This window comes from Labeo rohita, chromosome 9 (assembly GCF_022985175.1).
Source record: "Labeo rohita strain BAU-BD-2019 chromosome 9, IGBB_LRoh.1.0, whole genome shotgun sequence".
Taxonomy (NCBI): domain Eukaryota; kingdom Metazoa; phylum Chordata; class Actinopteri; order Cypriniformes; family Cyprinidae; genus Labeo; species Labeo rohita.
Window position 1 is genome coordinate 21,985,454 of NC_066877.1, and position 16,539 is coordinate 22,001,992.

Here is a 16,539-nt window from a genome sequence, read left to right on the forward strand (position 1 = left end):
AATACCAGTTTGTAAAGCAAAAACGATTTTTCAGCTAAAAATAACTAACTGAATGACACCAGAAGCGTCTCACATTTAAGTTAAAAATAAGGTGGGCTTAGCTACACAAGAAGTGTAAATCCATGGGTTGATCAGTTCTCCAAGAATGGCCTAACCTCTTCCAGCACGTCTGCTGTAATTAACACGAGGGATTGGGACAAGCTTGATAATTAACAGCCGGGAACAGCTCCTCGGGGTTTGAGACGCTCAGAGCGATGCTTCTTAGTCACTGAACCGCATCCCAACAAGAAATCTGACAGTCCTTGGGCCGTCCGGGCCTCTAAAACTGCAGCTGCTTCCTAAGACAGGCTTGCGCACTTAATCGTGAATAAACAATGTCAGCCCAGGTGATTGTGAATTTATCCTTGAAGGCATTTTCTGCCAAGGTTATGTAGCGGAAAATGCAGTCATTACTTATGTATTATCCAGTTGCATGTCCCTTCACCTTGAGTTGCTAGGCAGCAGAGATATAGTCTCTATAGCTTATTCTTTGTGTACCGCTAAACATTTTATGTCACCGATGCTGTCTTGATTTTAATTGTTGAACTGTCTTGTGGCTGTGTTGGGCACTTTACTGTTTGCCATACGGTCAGTTATTAAAATTTCGTAGTTCTTTGTTTGAATTCATGGGGGCGAATAGTAAAAGATGCATGAACTTGTTTGTACTGTTCCGATTTTACTGCATGGAAGATCATTCCGATGTTCCGGAATTTACAGAGCATGGATGTCGTGGCCGACTCCTTTGCCAGCTTGGAATGGAGCAGCAGTTGTTAATAAGGAATGACAGCACTTTTATCCTTTTATAAGTCTGCTTTCAGCCTGCACTTGCTCTGGGTAAAGACTCTCAGGAGGTTCTAAACTTGTCTTTGAGGCTCTTTGAAGAAGGGTAGCAAGGGGATACAGCAAGTTCAATGGCGTGAAGGGTGAACAAATTCAATCAAAGGTATATACATGAACTGGAGCGTGCAAATGAAACACAATGTCAATCAAACATGTTGTGTTTTTTTTTTTTTTTTTTGGCCAAAAAAAGAAAATTCCGTCCTCATTTACTCCATTACTCTCATTTCCAACCTCTCTGACTTTCTTTTTTCAGTGAAACATAAAAAATACTTTAAAAATATACAATCACAGGTCTATACAATAAAAGTCAGAGGGGTTCAGTGTTTATTTTATTTTATTTTATTTTATTTTATTTTATTTTATTTTATTTTATTTTATTTGTGTTTTTCAGGGAAAAAGAAAGTTATTCAGATTTGAAATATATGACTGTGCTCAATAAATACATATTTATTGAATTTTATTTTATTTTATATATTTATTTTATTTTATTTTATTTGTGTTTTTCAGAAAAAACAATTATGCAGATTTGGAAATACATGACACAGTGTTCAATTAATACGTATTTAAACCATAAAAAAATTATCTGCAAAATATTATTATTTTTATTTTATTTTATTTTATTTTATTTTATTTTATTTGTGTTTTTCATGAAAAAGAAAATTATGCAGATTTGGAAATACATGACTACAGTGTTCAATAAATATGTACTACTTTATTGATAACCATAAAGAATCTGCCATATTTTTTATTTAATTTCATTTAATTTAATTTAATTTTATTTGTGTTTTTCAGGAAAAAGTAAGTTACACAGATTTGGAAATACAAGACCACACTGTTCAATAAAAACTTTTTTTTTTTTTTTTTTTTTTTTTTTTGATAGCCATTAAAAACCAATATCTTCCAAGTAATATTTTATTTACCCTAATTTTGAGCTGTTTAATATTACTAAGCTACAGAAAGATATTTTAATAGGTGCCTTGGGAATATAAATTAGGATATATTCGAACTATCGTTTTTGTAATTGACCATTTTGTAAATGCCTGAACAGCAGAAGTGTGGTTTACCAGCCGAACAGATGGAATAGACACTGGGCCAAATATTAGCCATATTACGAAGTGACAGATGAATGCACTAAAATACTGTATTTTGATTGGATGCACAACCTCTGATGTCATCAGCAATGATATAAAAATCATCTTTTTTCTTTTTAAAGTGATAGGCCTATTTAGTTTGCAATTATAACTGTTCCCTATAAGTTTATAATTTGCATTTAGCACGTCCCTGTGACAGCCTTCCAGTTGAGAACCTTTGGCTTAACTAAACAGTTGTACGTCTCTTTCGCTTTGGCCTAAAAAAGCGTGAGAGGCTTTTCTAAATAGCCTGAAAATCACTCTCGGCAGATGTTTTAGTAACTGGTGTCTGAGCGTTTCTCTGCTCGTTTGAAGACTGCCTGAAGACTGATTGTTTTCAGAATGGAACCTGTAAAGCGGCGTAGGCTGATGACTGTGTAGGCTACGTAGGCCGTGAAAAACTGTGATAAGAGGAGCTTGATTGTGGAAATGGCCGGCAATTATTTCAAGTGCTTTACTCTTGATCATGTGAGACCAGCCGTGCTTTGCAATCAAGCCTATCGTCGTGAGCCGCTTTTCTCTACTTCCAGAGTTTCTGATTGGCTAGCAGGAAACTCATCTGCTGGGGAGATAATAAAATAAAGCAATTTGGATAATAAAACCTGGAAATAACTCTTGAAATTAGATTTTGTCTCATATCACAAACCCAATAGAGATCATCAAAGTACTGAAGTCAGAGTAAAACAGGGTCAGATGGTTTAACATTTATACAAACTTTTACAAAATTTGATATTTATGACAAATTAGATTAGGGCAGTGAGGTATCTGTGTATCTGTGTTTCTTAATTCCAAGACAGACAGGTATAACAGAAGGTTTCGTGAGTGTAATCACATTAAATTCCTGTTTTAAGTTTTACAACACGCATTTAATTATAAAGCAATTTCCGAGTGATGAGTCGGAGCATTGAAATCTCCATAGCTGCCAGCTTTTATTAGGCGGGAGTTATACTGGAACATTTTTCTTTCACACTCTGCTGTACTTTATTAAATTATTTCTCAATTTTGCTTAGAAATGTGAAGGGTAACTACTAGATTAATTTAATTTGATCCGTAATGCACCACCAGGAGTCTTTATACACAACCTTCCCTACTCTCCTCTATATGGCTGTTTTTTTTGCTCCTGGGAAGAACAGGTGTTTGATAATCTCTCTTTTGCTGTACTCATATTTGCTTTAACAACACATTTCATCCTTCAAGCTGTTTATAGACAAGCTCAATGTCAGGAGATCAGCGCTGCCTCACATTTGTGCTTGACATAATTCTATTTTGACCCACACATCAGCATTTTCAATTAGTTGGGCGGTAGGATTGGCGGCCGGCTAAACTCATTGTCGGTTAATCCGGGAGCGTTCCCCTCTAACCCTACTAAATCACTGCCTCTCCATCCGGCACGGATTACCCCGCAGGTCTCGTGGGGTGGGAGCGGCGGCACTAATCTACTGCTTTCTCAGAGCTGGGATCATTAGCTGGATTGCAGTGCTGTTCCGTGGCTTGCCTGGAGCCGGAGTGGATTACAGGCAGCACCAGGTGTTGTCTCAGCTGATGAAGTCAGTGGTACGGCGTGGTCGTTTGGGAGGGGTTACTGGACTCTGTTGTGAGTGGGTTAATGAGCTGATGGATGGAAATGTTGTGCCCTTAAAGGGATAGTTCACCTAAAAAAAAATTCAACATTTACTGTCTTTACCACTCAATCCCCCTCATGCCATTCCAAACCTGTATGACTTTCTTTCATTATTTTTTTTACCAAAATACACAGGTTTTTGAACGGTAAGATTTTTAATGTTTTTTTAAATAAGTCTTTTCTGCTCACCAACACTGTAAAAAAACAAACAAACAAAAAAAAAAACCACACAATTTGTTGAGTCAGCTTAAAATAATTTGTTACCCTGCTGCCTTAAATTTTGAAGTTCAGTAAACTAAAATAAGTTTATTCAACTTGAAATGTTAAGTTGTACTAAGTAACAACTTAGATATTTGTTTTTGCTAAACTTAACAGATGGGTAAGTAACCCAGCTGCCTTAAAATTTGAAGTTGATTCAACTCAAATATCTAAGTTGTCACTTGTATATGTAAATGTATAATTTAACATTTCAAGTTGAATAAACTTTTTTTTTTTTTTGAGTTGACTGAACTTAAAATTTTAAGGCAGCCAGGTTACAAACTATTTTAAGTTGACTCAACTAATTTTTTTACAGTGAAGCCTGCATTTAATTAATCCAAAGTACAGCAAAAAACAGTACATTTTTTACATATTTTTACTATTTTAAAATAACTATTTTCTATTTAAATATATATTTTAAAATGTAATTTATTCCTGTGATTTCAAAGCTGAATTCTTAGCTTCGTTACTCCAGTCACATGATCCTTCAGAAATGATTTGCTGCTCAAAAAACATTTATTATGTTGAAAACAGCTGAGTAGATTTTTTTTTTCAGATTTATGTGATAAATAGGAAGTTCTGAAGAAAAGCTTTTGTCTGAAATAGAAATTTTTAGTAATATTATAAATATCGTCTTCATCACTTTTGATCAATTTAAAGCATCCTTTCTAAATAAAAGTATTAATTTCTACAATTTCTAGCTTTTTATTTCAGATAAATGCTGGTCTTTGGATCTTTCTATTCATTAGAGAATCCTAAAAAAATGTACACAACTGTTATATATATTGATAATGTTTTTAAAATATTAAAAAATATTTCTTAAACTGCAAATCGTCATATTAGAATGATTTCTGAAGGCTCATGTGAAATGAAGACGAGTAATGATGCTGATGATTCTTGAGCTTCGATCACAGGAATAAATTGCATTTTAAGATATATTCAAATAGAAAGCAGTTATTTTAAATAGTAAAAATATTTCACAATATTACTGTTTTTGCTGAATTTTGGAGAAAATAAATGCAGGCTTGGTGAGCAGAAGAAATGTCTTTAAAGAGGTTTCGGATGCAAAATTCACTTTTACATGTTGTTTTAACATAAATGTGTGTTGGCAGTGTGTGTACACAACCACCCTATAATGATAAAAATCCATCCAATGGTATTTTTTTAAATTCCTATAATTAATATCCCCTTTTTCAAATCAAGGCATTCTCAGCTTCTTGGCTGTGTGATGTCACACAGACCAAGGCCACTCCCACGATAGTTAATTGACATGGCCGTCTTACCTTAGACACGCATTGAGTGAGCTGTGAACAGTCCGACCACCATTGTTTTGATGCCGGAGCAGTAGTAGACAAGAAAGTCTTCTAAGCGATTGAGGTGTTTTGTTGTCGAATGTAATAATGATCATAGCAGTCGCCTTTCCCCCCCCCGACATCTCAGTCGCTGAAGACGCAGAGGATTACTTTTGTTTTTGAAGGGAATGCACCCTCCAATCTGCCTAAATGCAGCTATGTTTGCGCAAATCATTCATGATCCAGCTTCACCTACAGAGGAAGTAAGCATAAGGGTTTTTTATGCATCTTTGCAAATCGCCTTTCCTAATAACGTAAATCCTAATAAACAAATCGCATTGCAGGGTGTAAAATACATATTTTTTTTTGTCAGGATTCCCATGGTAAATTTGCAGGGCTAAAAATAACATTATTGGGGTCTTAAATCTTAATACATTAAGCCATATTAAGTGTTAATGGTTTTCTACGGGAGGAAAACGCTTAACGAGAGACTTTGCGCATTGCGTTCATATTCTGCTGTTCTGTGGCCACGGGTTTGCAGGTGTTGTCTTTATCTCCTACAGATGACTTGCAGGACCTGCTATTAAATTTGTTTTAATCATTTAACCACCACAGCGTCTTGTCTCCATTGGCAACACGCACAATTTGTGTGGATTGCAAGTGAGGTTGCAGGTAGCAAAGAGTGCAAGTGGCGATTGCGAGTGACATTGTAATTTAGTTTTCTTTTTCTTGTCTTCACCACCTGGCTACTGTTGTAAAATGTTGAGAGTTTCAATTTAAAAAAAAATAATAAATAAATAAAATAAAAATAAAAGAGACTGCAAGTGACGTCAGACAGAAGTGCAGGTGTCTGAGAGTGCAGGTCTGAAAATGCAAGTGCATGTCTGCAGCCAGACCCTTCTCGGAAAACCGCAGACTTGGCAATACTGAAATGAGGCTAAATACGACTAAAGTAAACAGGATGGCTTGTCACCCCACAGTAGATAGGAGTGGGGTGAGCAGAGCTTATTAGCGTTTAAAGGGACATGCAACAAAACGGGTTGCTGTGAAAAGAGCTGATTTTCACAAGGTAAAAAGGGTGTTTTACACTACCATTGAGAAATTTTAACCAAAGTATGTGATAGACTTTTCATTAAGACCCTAAAGAATCATATCAGCTTGTGGAAAATGCGCATCCAATGACCCCTTTAAAAAAAACATTTAAAATCTTACTGTCCAATAACTTTTGACTGGTAGTGTATATTCTTTTGTGTTCTGCAGAATAAATGACGTCATATTTGTTTGGAATGACAGGAGAAAGAGTAAATTATCACAGAATTTCCATTTTATCCCTTTAATCAATTCACTCTGTCATGCTGTTTTGGAGAACATCATCATAATGACAGTTGTTATGGAGAACATCATCATAATGGCAGTTTTAGATTCTTCAGTCCTTAGTTTGCTTGTTTTTGAGAAAAATAATAATCAGCCATTCATTTGTCAGTGTACAATTATGTTACCATAATACTGTTACTTGGTGATCTCATAGAAACTTTTTTTTTTTCCTCCATGCAAGTCTCAGCAGAATTTCTTCAACAGGCTGCCATGTGATTAGCTCTTTGTTTTCTTGCTCAGTATTGCTCAAAGCTAATGTCTCATTTCACGTAAATACTGTATTTGAAGGCTCCATTGTCCTATACCGGTTCAACGTGCCCATTTTAATTTAACAGTTTGTTTAGCCTACTAACACTAGGAATATGCAAAAATGCATTTTCTTAAAATTGACAGCCATCGATGAGAAGAGTCTGTAGAGATGTTTTTGTAAGGAGGGTGAATGTAAATGTGCAACATTTTACTGTGTAAACAGTCTAACAGCAACTGTTAACATGCTGAATAAAGCAAAATATCATTCTATACACAATTGTTCAAATGTTTGGGGTTGGTTAGATAAAAAAAAAAATTCTGCCTGATCTCATGACGAAATTGTAGCTGTGGGAATTTTTTCACAAGATGTGAAATACGCACCAGTAAATGCAAATCACTGCAGTTTCCAACACAAATTAACACTAAAGGCAGTAAAACAACGAGCACTTCTAATTGTTTTCATACACAGTTATGATTACAGCTCCATATGTTTCACCTTCCGGATGTAACAATCCTTTGGTACGAATCCCGTGAAAAACATGACACAATGAAAGAGCTGAAAGATGAGAGATTGAAAAACAAGCTAAAACAGCATGCTTGCGATTGCGTTTTTACGTAAAACGTAACCATTTGTTCATTCATCTGTTCTGGGGAAAACAACTGAACACTCTTTTAGTGCCACTCAGTGGACTTTTCACATAAAATATGTCATGAAATGTACATGGCAGGTACGTATTTCTCCACTTGTGAAAAATGTCCCATAGGTACGTTTCTGTTATGAGATCAGGTTGAATTATTATTATTATTATTATTTTTATTTATTTATTTTTTTTGTGTGTTTGTTTTTTTACTAATCATGGCTGCATATATTTGATCAAAAATATAATAAAACTTTTTCTTTTTTAAATAAAAATATTCTTAAAATAATAAAATGTTTATTTTTTAATATATTTTAAAATGTAATTTATGGCAAAAATTTCACATGAACCTTAAGAAATTATATTATGCTGATTTGGTGGTCAACAAACATTTCTTCTTATTATGAATGTTGAAAACGGTGGATTTTTTTTTTTTTTTTTTTTTTTTTTTTTTTTTTAAGGTCTGGGAACCTTTGCCGCTTGAATGGCCAAGGCCCACCCAAGAGACCATATGACTGACAGTTAAAGCAACCAATCACATTTCATTTTTGTGCTGCGCATGGAAATGCCCCCAAAATAACATACTAATGTGTAAAATTCTTGAGCATATTTTAAAGATTTTCAAATGTTCACTAGACTATGACCTTGCTAGTTGAATAACTGTTGCTCATCCTTAAAGAGACAGTATGTAATTTTTGCCACCAGAGGGTGCATATTCAAAAATAACAAAGAAACAAAGGCGTAGCCGTGATTGAGTGCAGAATTATGGTTGTTGTCATCTTCATCCCCACAGGTGATGCAATTCATCAGAGCTTTAGCAGAAATCATGTTCATGGATGAGCTAATGTATAAAAGATTTTTTAATGTCACTGTAGTATGAAGCAGGGTGAGACAAAGCCGTTGAAGCAAAAGGAAACGAACGAAACTTTTGGGATAATGTAAGTACACAAGTCAACTAAATATATATCACAGCTCTAGTGGTTTTTGAATATTTTATTTAAAAAATCATACATATTGTGCTTTTAACTAAGATACATGTTCTTGCACCCATCAATATCTGTGAATAAAATATTCTTGCACAGTCTTCGATTTGTGAATTTGCTCTGTTGTATTCCTTTCAGTCCAGAGTGTTTGTGTTGGCTTTAAGCGGATGACAGTAGTAAACACTGTGTGGTGTGAAAGAGTTTAGCCTCAGGCAGCATTGGAAAGGTTCAGTGAGGACTCAGTAGTAGAGAAGGCTGATGTCATTGTGGGCTTTAGCTGCCAAATCACTGATGAACTTGAAAATGCCCCTTAAAGGGCAGGGACTCTACTGTTATTAAAACCAGTCAGCTCTGGTAGGAATAGAGCAAGGGTTATTCCCCCAGTCTCAACAGTCACCAGTGCACATACTGACGCAATTTAGTTCATATTATATTTTCCCTTGTCACTCTTCATTTTTTTTTTCTCCTCTGTCCTCAGTTTCTCCATCCATCCAACCTCCAATTATTATCTCCTTCTGTCTAGTGCTTGTGCTCCCCTTCCATTCTCCTCCTCTTTCCCTTGATTAAGTGGAGATAGGAGCACATCTAAATTTAACCACACTTCATCTCCCAGCTCCCTCCTTGCTGTGTTTGATACTTCTGTTATCCCTCAGACTGATGGTGGGAAATTGCTTATAATGTCTGTGTAATTTTACATTATGGAGGAAAGATGTGTGTTTACTACCTTCTAGGTTTTCCAGCAGTTTTTTTTTTTTGTTTTGTTGCAATTCTCCCTCCATCTCATTAACTCTTATTTTCTGCCACGCTTGCTATGTTTCTCGCCCTTTTTCATATTCCTCAGCTGAAACTTTCAATCCTTTACTTTCCTCACTAGTAGACCCTGAATTCTGTTGGAAAAAACAAAAAAAAAAAAAAATCTGTTTCAAAAAACAAAGCAAAAAGTCCGCTTAAGGGGATTAAGTCTGATAGATGCACTTTTAGGCTAGAAGGATACATTAAAGGCTTTGCCGACTTGTCGTCATGGTTTCCTGGAGAACCTGATTGGTAGGTGGCATAGATGGATGGATGGATGAGCGACCTTTTTTTTTTTGTTTGTTTTTTGTTTTTTGTTTTTGCCTCTTTCTCCTGGTGCCCTTGGGTGTCTAAGCACTAAAGCTGCATTTTAGCCTTGCGTGGTCATGCTTGTTCAACTGCTCACTGTGCTGCCTGGCTCACCCTGATTGCTTCAGCTCCGCTATCACCCAGTCTGCTCAAACACCTGCTGACCTGGATTCACAGCGGCAGGCTGTCGACACGTCAGGCAGGTTCTGATCCAGAAGCACGGCAGCTTTGAGAAATGGAGTTTGCCAGCTGCATAAAAACAGACAAACGAAGACAAATGAACTTGTCTGAGTGCTCAGTGGCTGCACACTGTACTCTTTGACCTGACCTCATCCACTGCTTCTCTGGTCTGAATGTCAACAGGGTTTTGCTCAGCTGAAGAACTCCAGAACTGTGGTGTTTTGTATAAGGTCCAAGTTGTGCTTGACTCAAAAAGGATGTGAATTGTAAAAAATAAAGCAGAATGTGAACATGCTGGGTTTTGACACAGATTTCACGATTAGATTCTGATTCACAAGCTTGCAATTCAAATACATTACCAAATCATTATCTATTATTCTCTAGAGTTGGTTTGTCTAGCTGTAGTTTATGGTCACCGAATGTTTTTTTCTTAGAGGTAAATATGACTTTACATGAGCATATGCATGAGATTTTCAGCCAATGGGTCCGTGGACGTGACAGTATGTAATTTTTGCCACCAGAGGGTGCATATTCAAAAATAACAAAAAAAAACGAAGCGTAGTTTGATGACGCCGTGATTGAGTGTAGAATCTGAACTAATGGCTGAACTAATTGATTCTTGGGAGGTAAGAATCGATATTGTTTTGTAAAAATGAGAATCGATTACACCTAGCCCTACAAACTATACTGAACGTTTAATGCATACGGCACACAAAAGTGGAAACACTTCAGGGGTTTCGAAGTCGTCATTGGATTGGTTGAATTATACAGGATTTCCGGGAGAAGTGTATGTCGTGTTCTTTAACGTTCCGTCTGGAAATAAAAATGCTGTGATGCCAAACCCCCTCATGAAAATATTGTGTTTACATATGTGACGATAAGCGCCTATCAAGATAATAACAATAATACCTTTTATTTATAGGCACCTTCAAAACACTGAAGGACATTGTACAATATACAATAAAAAACAAACAAAACAATAAAATACAAACGTAAAATACAAACATTATAACAATACATTAAACAAGCAGATCATTAAAAGCTATTCTAAACAAATACGTTTTTATCTGAGCTTTATAATGGGAAATTGAATCCAGCTGGTGAATGTGCAAGGGTAAAAAGCACAGCTAAAAGCCCTACCACCAATGGAATTTAACTTGAAATTTGGAACAGACTGTAAGTCTGCAGAAGATGATCTTAATATTTAATGTTCGCAGCACAAAATCTTTAAAATATGTCCAAAAGTTTTACACACCGGTCTGTTATTGTGGGGACTATTCCACGCCCCTAAACATGATGCGGCACAAAACGAAATGTGATTGGTTGCTTTACTTGTCAGTCATATGGCCTTTTGGGTGGGCCTTGGCCATTCAAATCGGCCAAAGTTCCCAGACCGTCTGCTGTCAGTCTGAAGGTCTGGTAATTTGAAACTAGGCAGTTCCTTGCTGGCCACAAGCACTCACCACCCAAGTTTATGATATTCTTTTCCTAAGACAGATATGGTTAAGCCTTTGGATTTTTTTTTTTCTGACTATTTTATTGTCTACCAGGTGAAAATTTTATGTCTGATTAATTTGAAAAGTGATAGTTATGACACACGCGGAGAAACTGAAGACTTTCCAATGGGATTATTCATGTCTTGATTGTTTAAAGCTCATTTTTGATATTTGGTACGTCTGAAGCTCATTAGCCTCTGCGTGCATACTCGCTGTGTATCTGTTATAAAAGCCAGTCTGATTACTGCCTAATGGCTTGGGGTGGAAATTCCAGATTACACATTCTAACTACTGCAGTGACATAATGTATTTCCTTTAGGAGGCTTTGTTATGGGTTCATTTTTAGGTATCAGGACATATATAGGCCAGTGCTACAAGCACACATTTTTAAACCAGCAACACCCCCGGCTCCAGCAAACATAAAACTTTTATCTCCTTTCCTTTTAGTGGGTCGGGCAAGGTGACACTTCTGCCATCATTTAGCTTTTGCCATTTTCTGTTACTCCAAAAATGAATTTCATTATCATTTCATCATTCTGAATCTCTGGAGTGGAATACTTGAAAATAAATGACTATTTTTAAAATGGTAATGTGCATGGCTGAATTGCTACATAAGCTTTTTCAGCAACATGTTACCAAATCATCTTGTTTGGGAATGCAGTAAAATTTTAATATTTCCAAGGGATATTTTTTTTCTTTATGACATCCAGAATTTTATTTATGGTGCAGTCATATAAATAGGTATCAATAATTTAAAAGCAAAGAAAAAATGGGGATAGGATAGGATGGGAAAGGATAGGCACCATAGTGCATTTCCCTTGAATGACATGAAGCTCCCTTAATGTCCAAAATATTCCTTCATGGTTATGGGCTGAAACATGCCTCATGTTTGGACTTATATCTACAGACATGCTTGAACACAAAGAGCTTTCTGTGATAGATGAGACAAAATATTCATCTTGCTTTGTTGCTTTATAAGAACAGCACTGTGTAGAATGACAGAAGTTTTCTTCCTTTGTGGTTCACACACACATCTTTTTTTTCCCTCTTAGGATCCTTCAGTGGCCAAGGTCAGTGGTGGGAGAAAGAAAACTGTTTCCTTCAGCAGTATGCCATCAGAAAAGAAGGTGAGCAGTGCTGCAGATTGCCTTGCCTTCATGCAGGGTGGCTGTGAGCTAAAGAAGGTGCGACCTAACTCGCGCATCTACTCAAGATTCTACACCCTAGACCCTGAGCTGGCCTGCCTCCGTTGGGAGCCCTCCAAGAAAGATGGTGACCGAGCTCGACTTGACATCTCCGCCATTCGTGAGGTCCGCACAGGGAAAAGCACTGAGACGTTTCTCCACAATGGCCCATCGGATCATCTCGCTGAAGAAGCGGCCTTCTCCATCATTCACGGTGACGAGTATCAATCCCTGGACCTGGTTGCTCTCTCTGCTGATGTGGCCAACATCTGGGTGACAGGGTTGCGGTACCTGTTGTCTCATCCTGGCGCCATTGGTGGAGGGAGTGGAGGGGATGGAGGGGTGGGAGAGGGAAGTATTGGGAACAAGATGAGGCAGAATTGGTTGGCAGCGGAGTTTGCACTGGTTGATGAAGATGGACACGGAATTGTGTCTGAGGATACGGCAGTGGCCACCATCTGTAAACTCTGCCCTGGCATTAGGGAAGCAAAGGTAAGACATTTTCTTATAATTCACATTAGAAATCATTTGCATTTCATAAGTGAATGGGTTCAGAAAAAGCCAGATGATATTGAATATCTGAATCCTCAAATTGAAAGCAATCAGAATTGCATACACTGCAGCGTTTTTTTATGATGGATGCATAAAATAAGAATCACACTACTGTCCTAGAGCAGCAAGAGATGAAAAAACAAGCCATAAATGTGAACGGTCAATATGATTTGTGTTCCAGAGCTCGTCTCTCTGTATCATTACTTAGCTTGACTTGTTAGCCAGCCCTGCTGAGGCACAGCAATTGTTGGGTTTTCAATTTGGCAGCTGTGACAGTAGTTTCATGCATGTTTGTTTGTGTGTGGATTGGACAGCTGGGGACAGGAGGAGGACAGACAGAAGCCACAGGGCCAAGTCTCCAAGTCTTTGTGACAGCGGGTGTGAGGCATCTGCTTTATGTGTCTAGAGAGACAAGTAAAGGCAAAAAGGGCAAGCATTGAGGAGCTGGCTGTATAGGCATGACTCAGTTTGCTCCTGGCTGTATTCTAATCTTGAAAAATGCAGGACACGATCTAGGCCCTGTGAAGAGCTGCTGTCCCTGAATTTGTATGACTTGTGACATTTTGTCTCTAAAGATTCAAATCACTATCTGCCACAAGCTGCTTATTTGATTTGCCTCTGGTTTGTGTAACAGTTTTGTACTGTGATTGCTCATTAAGTTTCAGAGTTCTTTTCAAGGAAGAAAATTAGCCCCCGGCATTTCTTATTCAAGAAACAAAACCTAAAAAACTGATGAGACAGGCTTCCATTATAAGCAGATGATAATTACAGTAGACCGCAGAACTCTCAAGGCCTTGGTCAGCAATAACCATCCGTCGCTTGACAGTAGTCCTTGTGTTCTTTTGTTTATCATTTAGTAGATACTTTAATATCCAAAGCAAGGCATTCCCCCTGGAGCAGTAGCACAATGGTAATAGTTTGTAGATTAATCCTCTTCTAATCACACTTTAAAATAACAAGGATTGGGTTTCCAGCTCAAACTGTTATCCACAAAAGTGCTGCCAACACAAATATGTGTACTAAAACACATTAATAGTTCTTTTTTCTTTTTATCAGGTGCGACTGCGCTTTAAGGAGATTCAGCGGAGCAAAGAGAAGCTAACCTCTCATGTCACACTGGAAGAATTCCAGGAGGCCTACTGCGAGTTGTGTACTCGACCTGATGTCTATTTCCTGCTAGTGCAACTCTCTAAAGACCGGGAGTGCCTTGACGCTCAAGACCTGCGTCTTTTTCTGGAGACTGAGCAAGGTCTGTCATTGGCCACAACTGAGGGCTGCTTGGAGGTTGTTCGCCGCTTTGAGCCCTCTGCACCTGGGCGTGAACGAGGTCTGCTGGGCTTGGATGGCTTTACGCGTTACCTACAGTCAGCAGAGTGTCAGTTGTTAGACCCTGAGCACCAGAATGTGTGCCAGGACATGAAGATGCCCCTTTCTCATTATTTCATCAGTGCCTCCTACCGTTCCTACCTGCTGGATGACCAAGTGCATGGCCGGGCTGATCTAGGGGGTCTCATTCGAGCCCTGCAGGCTGGCTGTCGGTGTCTGGAGCTTGGAGTTACCGATGGGCCAGAAGGGGAGCCACTATTGGGTGTAGACCATGGTACAGACGGAAAGCATCATCACCACCACCATCATCATCACCACCATCACCATCATGGTTCTGTTACTCTGCGTAGTGCTCTGGAAGTAGTCAACAAGTATGCTTTTCTCACCTCCCAGTATCCTCTCCTGCTGTATCTGTGTCAGCGTTGCTCACCTCCCCAGCAACGTACTCTTGCACAACATCTAAAAAAGGTTTTTGGAACCAAGCTCTATACCCCTGAATCTCTGCCAGTCAGTCTAGGAGGTCGTGCAACCACTCTTCCCTCTCCAGAGCAGCTAAAGGGGAAGGTGCTTCTTGTTGGAAAGAAGCTACCCCCAGAAGAGGAAGGTTCTGAAGGTGAGGTATCTGAGGAGGATGAGGAGATTGGTGGTGGTGGTCCTCTGGCTGGCAGAAGGATGACTATCCCTGGGGAAGAGGAACTGGGAGTGGTCCTTGTTGTTCCCCCACCCCCACAGCCAAGGCGTCTCCGCTTGCGGCGTGAATTGTCCGATCTCGTCGCAGTTGCTCGCACCGGAAGTCGTAACTTTTACGCCCACCGGACAAGTGCACAGCCATCCCAGCAACATTCTCCTCCCTCCACTCCTTCTACACCAGGTACACCTATGACTCTTGATCCCCCTTACTGGACCTTGTGCTCTCTTGGGGAAGGAGAGGCAGGACGGCTGGCCAGCGAGAGCCCGGAGGAGCTGGTGAACTTTACCAAGCGCAATCTAACTCGTGTGCGACCCAGTTCTGTAAGACTAGACTCCAGCAACCCAAACCCACAAGGCTACTGGAAAGGAGGTGTGCAGCTGGTGGCACTCAACCAGCAGACTCCAGGTGCCATGCTAGATCTGACCCGTGGCCGTTTTATGCAGAACGGTGGGTGTGGGTATGTTCTCCGTCCTGCAGTCATGCGAGAGGAGGTTTCCTACTTCAGTGCCCAGTCACAAGGCTGCGTTCCTGGTGTACCACCACAAACACTCAGGGTCAAGGTCATTAGTGCCCATAGTCTACCCAAGCCACAAGGCTCTGGTGCCAAAGGTGAGGTCATCGACCCATATGTGGTGCTGGAGCTGCACGGAGTGCCTGCAGACTGCACAGAGCAGAGAACTCGCACTGCTGCCCAGAACCAGGATGACCCCCTGTTTGACGAAACCTTTGAGTTTCAGGTGAGTGAATGAGACTACCACATCATGTGTATAAATCTGATTTATTTCATGTGTGATGTTGGAGGACTAAAACTAAAGCTGGCCTTTCTACTATCTCTGACATAAGCATGTTTTTTTCATTTCGCCACCTAGTGGCAGTTGCACGGAACTTTAAAATTGGTTGTGAACTAGTCATTACTTTCTGCTTTAATGCATACGAATATGATCAGAACTCCCCACAGTTCTCATACTACTCTCTAATGGAAATTACTAACTTCCAGTCTGTAATTTGATGTTTTTCTGAGATAGAAGAGTGTATAAAACTTGAGATTGAGCGTGAGATGTTTTACATGACACCTTGCCTGTGGGTTTTGACCCTGTGTTCTGTGGTGTGGTCAGTGACGTGCAAGGTTATTCTGAGCTTCTCTGTGTGTATCAGTCTCGAGGGCAGTGTCCATTCTCATGTGTCTTAATCAGAATGCTGCAGTCCATGAAGCAGCAACTGAGCCATGTCTCACACTGCTTACCTACTACATGCAATATTAACAAAGTTCCGACTGAACTCAGCTATGCCCTATCATACAACCTAACACACGTACTCATTACCCCCCTATAAGATTATAATGATGACAAACTAACGTATGTTATATTTTGCTACAGTTAAAATGCCCACGAAAAGCTTGTGTTTCTCTAACAAAAATATATTAAGTGGCCTTAACTACTATGTACTAACATCAAAAAATAAGTACAATGTACTTAATGTGGTCGTATTCTATTGCAAAACACTTTTGCTGCTATTGAGGTGGGATATGGGTAAGGTTAGGGAGAGGTTTGGTGGTATGGGTAGGTTTAAGGGTAGGTTAAGGTGT

At 38.9% G+C, this 16,539-nt stretch overlaps 1 protein-coding gene across 1 annotated transcript in view; it reads left to right on the forward strand.

The window, feature by feature from the left end:
• The window catches only part of plcl1 (phospholipase C like 1), an 86,532-nt gene that overhangs the window by 51,371 nt on the left and 18,622 nt on the right, over positions 1–16,539 (forward strand). Inside the window, 2 exon segments of the mRNA XM_051118690.1 lie at positions 12,254–12,877; positions 13,994–15,691. Of these exon segments, the coding sequence (XP_050974647.1) occupies positions 12,254–12,877; positions 13,994–15,691 (2,322 nt within the window).